Genomic DNA, 12,508 nt, shown 5'->3' on the forward strand with positions numbered 1-12,508 from the left:
TGTGTTTGCCCTGTGCCTGTGTGTGCTTCCTGCGAGTGCTCCCACTTCCTCTCACAATCCAAATTCACATGTTTTTAAGGGGACTGGCTTTGTCTGAGTGAGTGGACCCATAGTGAATATGAAAAGAACTGAGTGATTATAGAAATTAACTAATTAAATGAATGTGTGTTTGTGCACACCCCTCAAAAACCCTTCACTTTGTAAAATCAAAAACAAGGCAGTGATAAACACAACCACTTTATTAGCTGTGCTTAAGTGCTCTCATTGCTTTTTGGCAAATGTTTAAAAGTGAAATCCTAGTTAAAGACATATGATCTCAGATTAATACCAATGTACACAAAATACTGGACCTGTACAATTAAAATCCTCTCTAGGCTGTATGTCTGAGGTAGGGGTACCAGAAGTTCTAGTGAGCTGTCAAACAAGGCATCCTTAAGGATAGTTCTCACTCTTACGGTGTTTCAAAGATAATAAATAAAAATAACCACAAATGTTAACTGTTAGAGAAAATGGTCATAGTAAAAATAAACGGAATAGCTGTAAATTTAGGTGGCAATATCACATAGACAACCAGTATCTGCTGATGAAGTAGTACCACATGTGCCTTTTTAGATAAAAAAAAATGTCTTAACATTTTTTTAAATTTGAAAAATATTTATAAAACATTTTTGTGAAAAAAATGAAGATTCCAAGATTCAAAACGGAGTTCCTGTGTTTTCCATACGTTCTAATTCTGCCTTTATATTTTCATACATACATTTTTTAACTCTTCATCTACAAATGTAAAAGTGGCTGAATGACAAAAGGTCTGATTGAGGGTCTGAACGCACAATGTGTATCTAGTGGTGTATTTGGCCAAGAGCATCTCGAATGAACTCCAAGCTACGCTTGTAGAGAAAAGTGTCCTTCTTCTCAGGTTTACAGATGTTGAGATGATCTACATCCACTTTAATCACATCTCCAATACCCAGATCTGAAGGAAGGATATAAATAATCTTATTTTAGAAAAGAAAATATAGGTTAAGGTGTACAACAACTTATATATCACAAATAAATAAATAATAAAATTCCTTTTTCTATCTTACCTGCTGACTGGACAGGTACTACTAACATTTTTATCATTGGCCCTACAGACGTCGGTCTGGTCTCTGTGAAGCTGAGAACCTTGAATTCCTGGTCTTTGGCAACATTGATGAAATTCTCATTAAGTTCTCTCAAGGCTGGGGAGTCTGTAGAGTTGGAAAAGTCGTCAAGGAACACTTGTCAAACATCAGCAGTTAATAAAATAAACATACGAAAATGAATGTCAATTAGAGAGAAATAAGTAAATCAAACCTCGGCAGAGCTCTTTTACTTCTATGGAGGGAAACAGCAGATACCTCACATTTACAGAGTACTCTGCCATGAAAGTGCCGTAGTGAGGCACACTGTAAAACAAGACACCCTTTGTGTTCTTGACCAAGGGACTCAAGGCAGGATCCTTTGAGGCGTCTGAAAGCATCTTTTTTACCAGTAAACCTGATAAATTACAAGAGGACCTTATAAAAACCATATGTATAACATACATGTGAAACACATTCAGACGCACTGTGATTACTAAAATGCATTAAAGTATCAGCAAGACAATGCATTGACCTTTTAATCTTATAATGACGTATTTGATAAATACATCCATCCATTCATTATCTGTAACCCTTATCCAGTTCAGGGTCACGGTGGGTCCAGAACCTACCTGGAATCAATGTGTGCAAGGCAGGAATACACCCTGGAGGGGGCGCCAGTCCTTCACAGGGTAACACACACTCACACATTCACTCACAAACTCACACCTACGGACACTTTTTGAGTCGCCAATCCACCTACCAACGTGTGTTTTTGGACTGTGGGAGGAAACCAGAGCACCTGGAGGAAACCCACGCGGACACGGGGAGAACACACCAACTCCTCACAGACAGTCACCTGGAGCAGGAATCGAACCCACAACCTCCAGGTCCCTGGAGCTGTGTGACTGCAACACTACCTGCTGCGCCGCCGTGCCGCCCTGATAAATACATTTAGCACATATTTATTACGTACAGGTAAAAATGTGAGTAATGACCCCCTTATAACTAACCTCCCATACTGTGTGCCACCCAAATCACAGGCCTGTCTCCTACTCCAGCAGCTTTGAGCTTTTTCAGCAGCTCTCCACTCCGATATGCCAAGGACTTCCTGGAAGACACCAACAGATAAAGACAGGGTTAACAGGACTCTTTGTGAGAACTGTTGTAAAACTAGTATATTCATTTTTTTGTTTTTACCTCTGGTTTTCAGCCGGGCACTTGGCCCTCCAGTCACTGACGTGTGTGTCATACTCCACAGACAGGATCCTAAGGTTGGGACAGTCTGCTGCTAACCATGACTGAAGGACAAATAAACAACACAGGAGCAAGTGGAAATAATATGGAGGGAAACATCTAGTCAGTGGATGATTTGTGTCTGCACAAAATATTGCTTTACATTAGCTCCTTCTAAAATGTGGTCTCTACCTTAGGCCAGCACTCAGTGTAGTCTTCTTGTACTCCCACTGATTTCTCCTCCTCTGCTAAATCACAGTCTTTTTGTCGCCATGTCTTAAAAGCAGCTCCCAGAAGGCCATGAACAAAGAGAACATCTGCTTTGATGGGCTGGCTGAGTTAGAAATGCGGAGAAAGAAATCGCATCAGGCTAATCAACAATTTCCTTAAATACTGGCTATAATCAGCCTAAATGCTCTAAGTTTTATTGATTGAGTAAGAACATATGTAACATTTACTTGGTGCGGCAGTGAGGGTGTAACACATAGACTCCGTCCTGATACTTTTGCACCTCTACCTCTCTGTCCAGATTAGCCAAAGCACGGGCGCCGTGGGATGCCTGCATGATGTGAGGAGACTGCACCATCGCAGCCAGGACAGACACCCAACCTACATCAAAAGACCAGTAAGAGAAAAGAAGAGAAGGAGGTCTGTGAGGTTTACATAACCAACACACATCTGCAATGCAAAATCAGAAAAACAAGTCACAGCTTTTATGTTTGTTGAGAACATTCATTCACTATCTGTAAGCGCTTATCCAGTTCAGGGTCGCGGTGAGTCCAGAGCCTACCTGGAGTAATTGGGTGCAAGACAGGAACACACCCTGGAGGGGGCGCCAGCCTTACAAAGGGGAACACACACACACAGAGTCACTCACACACTCACACCTATGGACATTTTGAGTCACCAATCCACCTACCAACGTGTGTTTTAGGACAGTGGGAGGAAACCGGAGCACCCGGAGGAAACCCACACGGACACAGGGAGAACACATTAAACTCCTCACAGACAGTCACCCGGAGAAAACCCACACGGACACAGGGAGAACACACCAAACTCCTCACAGACAGTCACCCGGAAGAAACCCACGCAGACACAGAGAGAACACACCACACTCCTCACAGACAGACACCCGGCGGAAACCCACGCAGACACAGGAAGAACACACCACACTCCTCACAGACAGTCACCCGGAGGAAACCCATGCAGACACAGAGAGAACACAACACACTCCTCACAGACAGTCACCCGGAGGAAACCCATGCAGACACAGAGAGAACACAACACACTCCTCACAGACAGTCACCCGGAGGAAACCCACACAGACACAGGGAGAACACACCACACTCCTCACAGTCACCCGGAGGAAACCCACGCAGACACAGGGAGAACACACCAAACTCCTTACAGACAGTCACTGGACTGGGACTTGAACCCACAATAAGCGGTCCCTGGGGCTGTGCGACTGCGACACTACCAGTATGGCTGGGAACCATTTCTAGACTAGATGCCTGAAGAACAGGCTACAAATGTAGCCTTCTGCTTGATAATCAAAAACTAGATTCCTATCAACCTGCTAAAATGACTGTGGCCTGCTTGTGTAGTTCTGGAGGTGGAGTTCCTAAAGCGGAAACAAACCTGATTGTACTATGGCTGTATGCAAGTTCTCATTCAGTGCGAGGTTCCCAATGATGCGCACAATGTTGCGCTGAATTTTCTGAGAATCATGTCGAAGCTGGTATATTCTCTGCAAAAGCTGAAGTCCGCCATTGGCAACTATGTGATCACAGTGACTTGGCACCTATGTAGAGTAAAAAAGTCAGTCAGTTCCCTGAGTTAATGTGCAAGAACCTATACTGGGACAGATAAACAGGATAAGTTTATTCTTAAAGATATTAATAGTTGGATGCAATAGTGAAAACATAGTTCATTTATATTAAGCTTATAATTACCTTTGAGTGCTGCACCAGGGCTTGAAGACAGAAAGACTCCACCTTCTCAGAGGGGATGGTGGTGAGGCTCTGAGCATAGGGCAGTCCATTTCCCCCAAAACACCACAGCCCACCCTATAAGCACAAAAACAGCTTAGAGGAAAGACTATTAGGATATGAAAATATGTAACTGTTATTTGTAACAAATGTCTCTGTAATGAGCAAAGAGTGCAGTGTGTGTGTGTGTGTGTGTGTGTGTGTGTGTTTACTCCTCACCCTTTGAGAGGCTAGTGACTGACTGCTCTCTCTCAGCGCAAGTGAAGTGAAGTACTGCACACACTGATCCACTTCTGATTGTGGCAGACTTGCAAGAAGCTGCCTCAGACCATCCTCTATAAGAAATTCCTAACAATAATGCACAATTAATATAACACAAACAATGGGTAGAGATTTAACACTGTATTAGAATTCAGAATTGCATGTATATTTTTAGATACGTATGTACACGTAAAATCTGTGGCTTTCAAACACCTCAGAAACAAAAATCCTGAGCACAGATGCATACATTTATAACCACATTCAACACAACACAGACATAAAACGATAGACCTTTAGAACAATCCAGAAAACTTATGAGTGCTACATGTTTATACATTTTTAAACATAAAAGTGAAAAGTTATTACACTCTTATTACGTAAGTTATGATGATAAATACTAGGATGGGGCGGTATGATGTAATACCATATACTGGGTTATTTAAAACTGTGGACTTTTTCTCATAACGAGGGCGGTATATATGACAGGCGTATGGTGAGTCAAATTTGTCTTTAAATAAAAGGCCAAATATGCATTTAAGAGAGCCACAGGAAGGGGGCGCTGTGGGAGCTCACTGACTGGTGATGTTAGATTCTGAAAACAAACACAAGCCCAGTAGCCCACCACAGTTGAGAGTTTGGGTTAAAACAGAGATGAAGGAAGCTGAAAACTATGAGGCCATCTAGGGCAAATACACTGAAACACTTGCACACTACACACTGAAAAATCTTTATGTGCACACTACACTGAAAAACTTGCGCAAACACATTGAAACAGTTGTGCACTACACTGAAACACTTGCGTACTACACTGAAACAGTTGTGCAAACACACTAAAACACTTGCGCAAACACACTGAACCAGTTGCGCAAACACATTGAAACAGTTGTGCACTACACTGAAACAGTTGTGCAAACACACTAAAACACTTGCGCAAACACACTGAACCAGTTGCGCAAACACATTGAAACAGTTGTGCACTACACTGAAACAGTTGTGCAAACACACTAAAACACTTGCGCAAACACATTGAAACAGTTGCGCACTACACTGAAACAGTTGTGCAAACACACTGAAACACTTGAGCACTACACTGAAACACTTGCGTACTACACTGAAACAGTTGCGCAAACACACTGAAACACTTGAGCACTACACTGAAACACTTGAGCACTACACTGAAACACTTGCGCACTACACTGAAACACTTGAGCACTACACTGAAACACTTGCGTACTACACTGAAACACTTGAGCACTACACTGAAACACTTGCGTACTACACTGAAACTGTTGCGCAAACACACTGAAACACTCGCGCACAACACAATCAAACACTTGCGCACAACACAATGAAACACTTGGGCAAAACACACTGAAACACTTGCAAATGTTAAAAAACATTTGTTTTTTAAGAAATGAACAAACATTTTCTCCTCTCTGTTTTACAGGGGACCGCATTAAACTCACAGCAGTCTGCGGCCACAGCGCTCACTTGGTCGCAGTTTACAGTTGTGCACTGCTGTGAGTTTACTAGGTCTCCTGTAATCATAGCTTCAGTCTCTAATTCACTTTAGATCAGTGTTTCAGCACCTGCTCTTTTTTGCCCTAGATGGCCTCTCATAGAAAACAGACAAAATACCCTTGAGAAAACCCTTCACTCGACTTTATGCTCACATATATGAGGCTTTATCTGCTAAATGGGTGTGTTCTGGAAAATCATCTACTGTGTTGTGTTAAACCACAGATGCCTGTTAGCTTGCCAGCTGTGCTTCTAAACCGTGTAGAACCGTCTCATTACACTTATTTTCGAATTTTCTGTTCATCCAGCACCAGTTGTTGAAACGTGCTCTCTTAGAAATAGGATTTTATCATCAACACTTATAAAAACCCTTCACTAATTAGGCTCACGCAGCCCAACAATACACCCCACCCCCACCACGGTAATATCAGATACTGTGTTAATATTCTGAGATGGTATGACGGTAATAAAAACCTGGATACCGCCCATCCCTAATCAATACCCACATTCTCTACTGCTGGCAGAGCAGGTGGGGGGAGAAAGAAGCGAAGGTCCACGTCAGGTGTACGGGCAAGACCTATTGCAGTACGTGGGTCTATGGCCTGTGCGGCTGTTCGGTACTGGTAATCTGTGACAAAGAAATACATGCCACTGAGTCTCCACACAGAAACAAGCCCTGTAACAGACTGATACTTTGAGCACAAGACACACAGTTAAGAGTCAGGTCTAGAGTCAGCGAGACTAGACTGTCATGGACGTAAAACTGACCTCTGAATTTAGCCACAAAGGTAACATTTTAATTATTTAATGAAATAGTCAGATCATTCTCTCAGTCTTAACTAACTGCATTTATTTATTTCTGTACATATGGACTTCCTTATTTGTTAAAGAGAAGGGAGTTCTGTATCTGAAGAGCCGTTGTTGTGCTTACATTGATAGTTGCAATTCAGAATTACAGTGGAACTCTGGAATTTCTTCATGCTGATTTATCTCACCTTGCCAGTGATTGTGTGCCAGGTCTGTAACTGCCTGCAGTCTCTCTGGCTGAATCGGAGATTGGGTTTTCTTTAGTAGTACCCACAGGGCACACTCATGAGGTTCTGCATCCAGATGGCTTAAGTGCTCTAACACAGAAATACAGAAATAAGTACATGTTAGCAGTGTTAGAAAATGCATCAGTTTGAAGAAGGCTGATTAACACATTATTTATTTCCAAACAGATTACACAAGTGTTTTATATCGGCACTGAAGTTTGTTTTTGAATCATTCCAAACCAGCCCAAGATCATCAAACTGAACTGTAACTGAATTAGTTACAAATTTCCAAAGGAATCATAATAAAATCCATTAATTCACATTTATATTAATTCGAAAATCCATTAAATACTAAATCAAATAGACAGAATATTTAAAAGGTTACAACTGATCATGATTAAAGTACAACTTCTAGCATTCAGCTGAATACTTAACATCACTTCACTTAAAAAATGACTTCTTAAGTCAAAATCACTCAACAAATTCAAACCTGACTTCCTCAAATATGGAGCTGCGAAAGAGAAATCAGCAGCAGTTAGACCACAGTGTTTAACAGGCCTTTCTGTGGTAGTGGGCTTTTTATATGTTTACAATTTTAGAGACTTATAGGCAAAATGATCAGTGTACAGGAAAGTCCAGTATATGCAGGTGTTTCCTGAACAAACAAGCACCCGGCAATCGAGCACTGTGTCTTTAAACTGAAATACATTCCATAATCAACTTCCTGTGGGGTTTGCTTTTAAAGAACTTGCAGAGGCTGTAAATGTTACACTTGGTAAACATCATGTCGTTAACAGATTAACGCTACTCAGAAAATGTTGTGCATTTTGAAGATGCTAAATGTTTTATCATTCCAACAGAGAGTCACTATTCTGTAATTTTTACAGCATTTAAAGCCAAAATTATCTTACCATCCAGTGGGTGATGGAGGACGCGAGAAGAAATTTCAATAAATTTTCTTGCAGCTCTATGGAGCTCCTTCCTGGCTTTATAGGTCAGACCTGGAAATTAAAAGGTCATTCTAATCAACAGTGTATGTGTTTGTGGCAGAACAAGAGTCAAAATGAGAATAGAATACACATATAAAGAAAGCAGGATTTAATGGTAAAAGGCTTTAAAATGATAACATTATCTTATTGAGAGAGTGGCGAGGTTAGAGTAACTGTGGCCAAATCAAATATCTTTATAAGTCCACTGCTGGCACCTTAGTTGGACCTGTCCTTTACGAACCCAAAAAATCCTAGGTCACTCAAAATTCATCAGAAACATTGTTGTGTTTTGTAGTGCAATCTCCCTCAAATGATTGATCCATGCCATTTCATTCACAGTCATTCAGAGTGTAACAGTCTTTAATGGCTTATTTTGTACAGTGCAGTTACATACTGTTGCCAAGGGTCTCCTGTTCTTTTTTGGTGACCGGGGTCAGGTAAATATAGGACTTCTGCTTCTCCCGGAGAATAGCCTGAGTGTTGAGAGTGAGCGCCTGGTTTAGGGTGACAATCTCATAAGTGACGAAAACACAGCCACTGCGTGAACAGAAATGTTACAGTGTGAGACTTCATGACTCAGTTACAGGAACAGAAGATACAATACTTTGTTAATTTAATATGATGGGACTTTTGAGTCCATGCAGTTGTTGAATAAAGCTGGACAGCAGCAGAGGAAACTGGATAACAAAGCCAATAACAAGCCCCTATTTCACAAATGCAAACATAGTGAGGTATTTAACCTACCCCATTATGATAGCACCAGTTACTTTAGCTATTTTTCCTGAAAATAAGAAAGATCCAAAAAAGAGACCAGACTGAGTGAGATGAATACAAACAGATTTATGGGTTGGGTGTAAAACATACTGTTTAAATGGTAACTATAATAACCAACAATGGAACACATATGAAACCTACGAAAGTCTTTCCAAGGAATTACTTTCTTCACACCCGGCCCAACAGTGCACAGCCTCCGGCAGGGGATCAAGCGCAAGGCAGCCACAGACATCTGCAGATTGACTCAGAGAGGTGAGGAGCAGCAGGTAACCGCAAGCAAGCAAAACTAATTATCATTCAGTTAAACATGGCTTTGTGAATATTAAAGATACAATTCAGATTAAAGGTACAGTCTGTGATTTGTGCATAGTTTAGTTTGTCATTAGTATAGTACAGTAAGTGTTGGTATCATTCTGCTTTGGCCATGCTGTCCAACCAGGGAGTGAAACCTAATGCGCTCTCTTGACTCCTGGCCTCAAATGCCTGAGGCATCATGGAGAAACAAACTGACGGATTGTTGATGATAGGGCCAGCAGTCTTAGTGCACTCAGGAGTCTAGAATATGGTTTTGGACACACATTACATCTCCAAAGGCTCTGGAAATACTTTGTCAAGCTTATAAACCTAAGTAGTTCAAGAAGCTGCTGGTGAATTCATTTCCCGGAATAATATTCATAATGACAGCATATACCTCACAGCGGTTACTCTAGAACACAGTATTTTAATTCGCCGGCAACTTATTCTTATGTTCCGTTCCACCTTAAACGGCGCCTGTACCTGCCTGGTTATTTAAGGTGGAAAGTTCCAATACGAAGTCAATTTGAGCTGCACACTAGCTTGCTAGCATTTGCTGCCAACTTTAGGATCTAATCTTTAACAAAGTGAAGTGAAATGTAATCATTTACCTCGTGTTTAAGGTAAAATTTTCAATGATAAGCGCTGTTTTGTGACAAACGTTAAATCGTCTTCCCACATAATCACTTTCTCATTACTACTCGCCCACTTCGGTCAATAAGCAACGTTTTCCACACCCGTTTTCCGGCAAGCCCCGCCTTCCGTCTCTGTGACTGGCTGGTTTATCTTCTCTCTTGCAACACGATTGGCGGACAGCTGACACTCTGCCAATCGCGGCAGAGGAGTTTGGCTGAAAACGGGTAGAGCGGAAACATACCGCTGTTCAGTGCAAGGTAAACAGGACCCAAACAGAGACACGGAATTACCGTAAACACTAAAATATAAGGTTAACTTGTTACCGTAGTTACCCAAGCAAACCCCTTTAATTCTGTAATTGGAATTACAAATATCTTTGACATTCACAATGAAAATGTTCACATCTGTTTACTGTTATATGAAATTTCAAGATTTTCAATCACTTATTCTCAGAAACAACTTAACATTGAAGGTCACGTGCCACACCCCATTGCTGCATGACACGCTATGTTTATTTATTTATTTATTTATTTATTTATTTAGAGGATTAAGAATATATTAAATGTGTGATTTAAATAAAACAAATAAGCGACTGTATTCAAGATCTAAAATACATAAATAAATAAAAAACAAAGGATAAATTTTATCTGTATTAGATTTTTCCTATCAAACTGATATTAACTGGATCATTTTCCATTAGTAACACTGATATTCTATTTAAAATCCACCACCAACAACAATAAAACCCTTCTAAACATGTAAATGAACAAGCATACGCACGTGTATCACGTGACCCTCCCAGCTCCACTCACACCATGAGACACTTTTGAGTCGCCAATCCACCTAACTGTGGAAGGAAACCGGAGCACCCGGAGGAAACCAACGGAGACACAGGGAGAACACAACAACTCCTCACAGACAGTCACCCGGAGCGGGACTCGAACCCACAACCTTCAGGTCCCTGGAGCTGTGTGACTGCGACGCTAACCTGCTGCGCCACCTTGCCGTCCACCCTCCGACTGAGCAATGCTCCCTTCGTCCAGCTGAGCTTCATCTGGAGCACGGTTCAGAGTGACAGTGACTTGCACATGCATCTCCTCCAACATCACCTACCTCCATACACACAACTCTACCCAAAACTAGGGGTGGAAGGTAAAAACATCTCTTTGACACATTTAGTCTTCTGTAAACATTAGGGAAGCGTGGAGATGGAGAGAGTAACAGTAACAGGTATTGAGCAGGTTGTTCTGGTACTAGTGCTGGGCAGGAATTATAAAATCACAATATCTTCCAAATACGTAATCATGGTATTAGACAACAGCCAAGTTCTAAACTAAAATATGACAACATTCATTCATTATCTGTAAGCGCTTATCCAGTTCAGGGTCACGGTGGGTCCAGAGCCTACCTGGAATCATTCCCAAGGCGGGAACACACCCTGGAGGGGGCGCCAGTCCTTCACAGGGCGACACACACACACTCACACACTCACACCTACGGACACTTTTGAGTCGCCAATCCACCTACCAACGTGTGTTTTTGGACTGTGGGAGGAAACCGGAGCACCCGGAGGAAACCCACGCGGACACGGGGAGAACACACCAAACTCCTCACAGACAGACACCCGGAGCGGGACTTCATCTGGAGCAGGTGATTTAAGTTCGCAGTTGCTCTGTTTTCATTCTAAGAACATTTTAGTGCTATTAACTTTTGTATCACTGCACAACCCATTTTACTGAGAGGTTAATGAGTAAGGTAAAGTAATGGTTGCTAAAACCAAATACTTTTAACTTGAGACGCCATCCGACACTCAATTTTCTTGGTCTCAGACGCTAAAGAGCAGTCAGCTCTCCGAGGCTAAAAATGTCACTTACAAGTCTATAAATGATACAATATGATGCTGACAGGCCTTAAATAGTTCACATTGTTCTACTATGTGAAGCTAGACTGCTTATGTTGTCACTTTTGCCGCACACAGAATTACACTAAAGGAAGACGTTCTCTGTTAGACGGCGACTGCCGCTATGGAAGGCCAACGAGCTCAAAAGAGTTGATAATAAAGGCGATTGTTCACTGCTGTTGATATCTAACATATTGTATATTTTCTGTATTTTATTACTATTATATTTCTGTTTGCTTACTGAATTGTTTTTAAACGCTTTAAAAATAGCGGATTTGATTTACATAAAAAGTTCTACATAAAAGAATATGTTTTTCAAATTGTAAATATTTGTCCTTTTCCATTTTTTTAATCCACCTTGGATTTGGTCCCGAAACCCACATCCCATACATCAATAACTGTCATAAAATGGCTGTAGTAGTTTTAAAGTCCCTCATTTTCTATCTATTACATCATTTCTAGCCATTCATTTCTATTCAATTTCTTTTTTAATTTTACTTTGAACTTTGTCATTATGTCAATATCATACATTACATTAGCAACTTTAAATGGCTGTATTTTAAATAAAAGTCCATAATTCCTGAAAACAACCACCACCATCTCATTCAGGAAGGTCAGCCAAGTATACACTTAGTATCTGAAGTTTTTACTGTCAGATTCCCCCCCCCCCTAAGTAGCTAGTTGTCTTAGTACATTATGCCACATTAAACTGTTTCTTTATAATGGGTTTAACTGGGAAGGAAATGGCTTAACGTATTTTGTGTTACTTTCCGTTTGA

At 41.1% G+C, this 12,508-nt stretch overlaps 1 protein-coding gene across 1 annotated transcript; it reads right to left on the bottom strand.

Annotated features, from left to right (window-relative positions):
• Positions 1-251: 251 nt before the first annotated feature.
• serac1 (serine active site containing 1) lies at positions 252-9,940 on the bottom strand. Its single transcript, XM_066676879.1, has 17 exons — positions 9,806-9,940; positions 9,042-9,132; positions 8,871-8,907; positions 8,521-8,663; positions 8,049-8,138; positions 7,099-7,227; positions 6,610-6,731; positions 4,544-4,672; positions 4,289-4,402; positions 3,975-4,137; positions 2,795-2,945; positions 2,529-2,670; positions 2,301-2,401; positions 2,114-2,211; positions 1,336-1,518; positions 1,086-1,229; positions 252-973 (listed from the first exon to the last, which is right to left on the bottom strand). The coding sequence occupies exons 2-17, from the start codon at positions 9,130-9,132 to the stop codon at positions 840-842; spliced, it is 1,971 nt and encodes a 656-aa protein (XP_066532976.1). The 5' UTR covers positions 9,806-9,940; the 3' UTR covers positions 252-839.
• Between the last annotated feature and the right edge of the window lie 2,568 nt (positions 9,941-12,508).

The sequence above is a fragment of the Hoplias malabaricus genome, chromosome 7 (assembly GCF_029633855.1).
Source record: "Hoplias malabaricus isolate fHopMal1 chromosome 7, fHopMal1.hap1, whole genome shotgun sequence".
Lineage (NCBI taxonomy): Eukaryota > Metazoa > Chordata > Actinopteri > Characiformes > Erythrinidae > Hoplias > Hoplias malabaricus.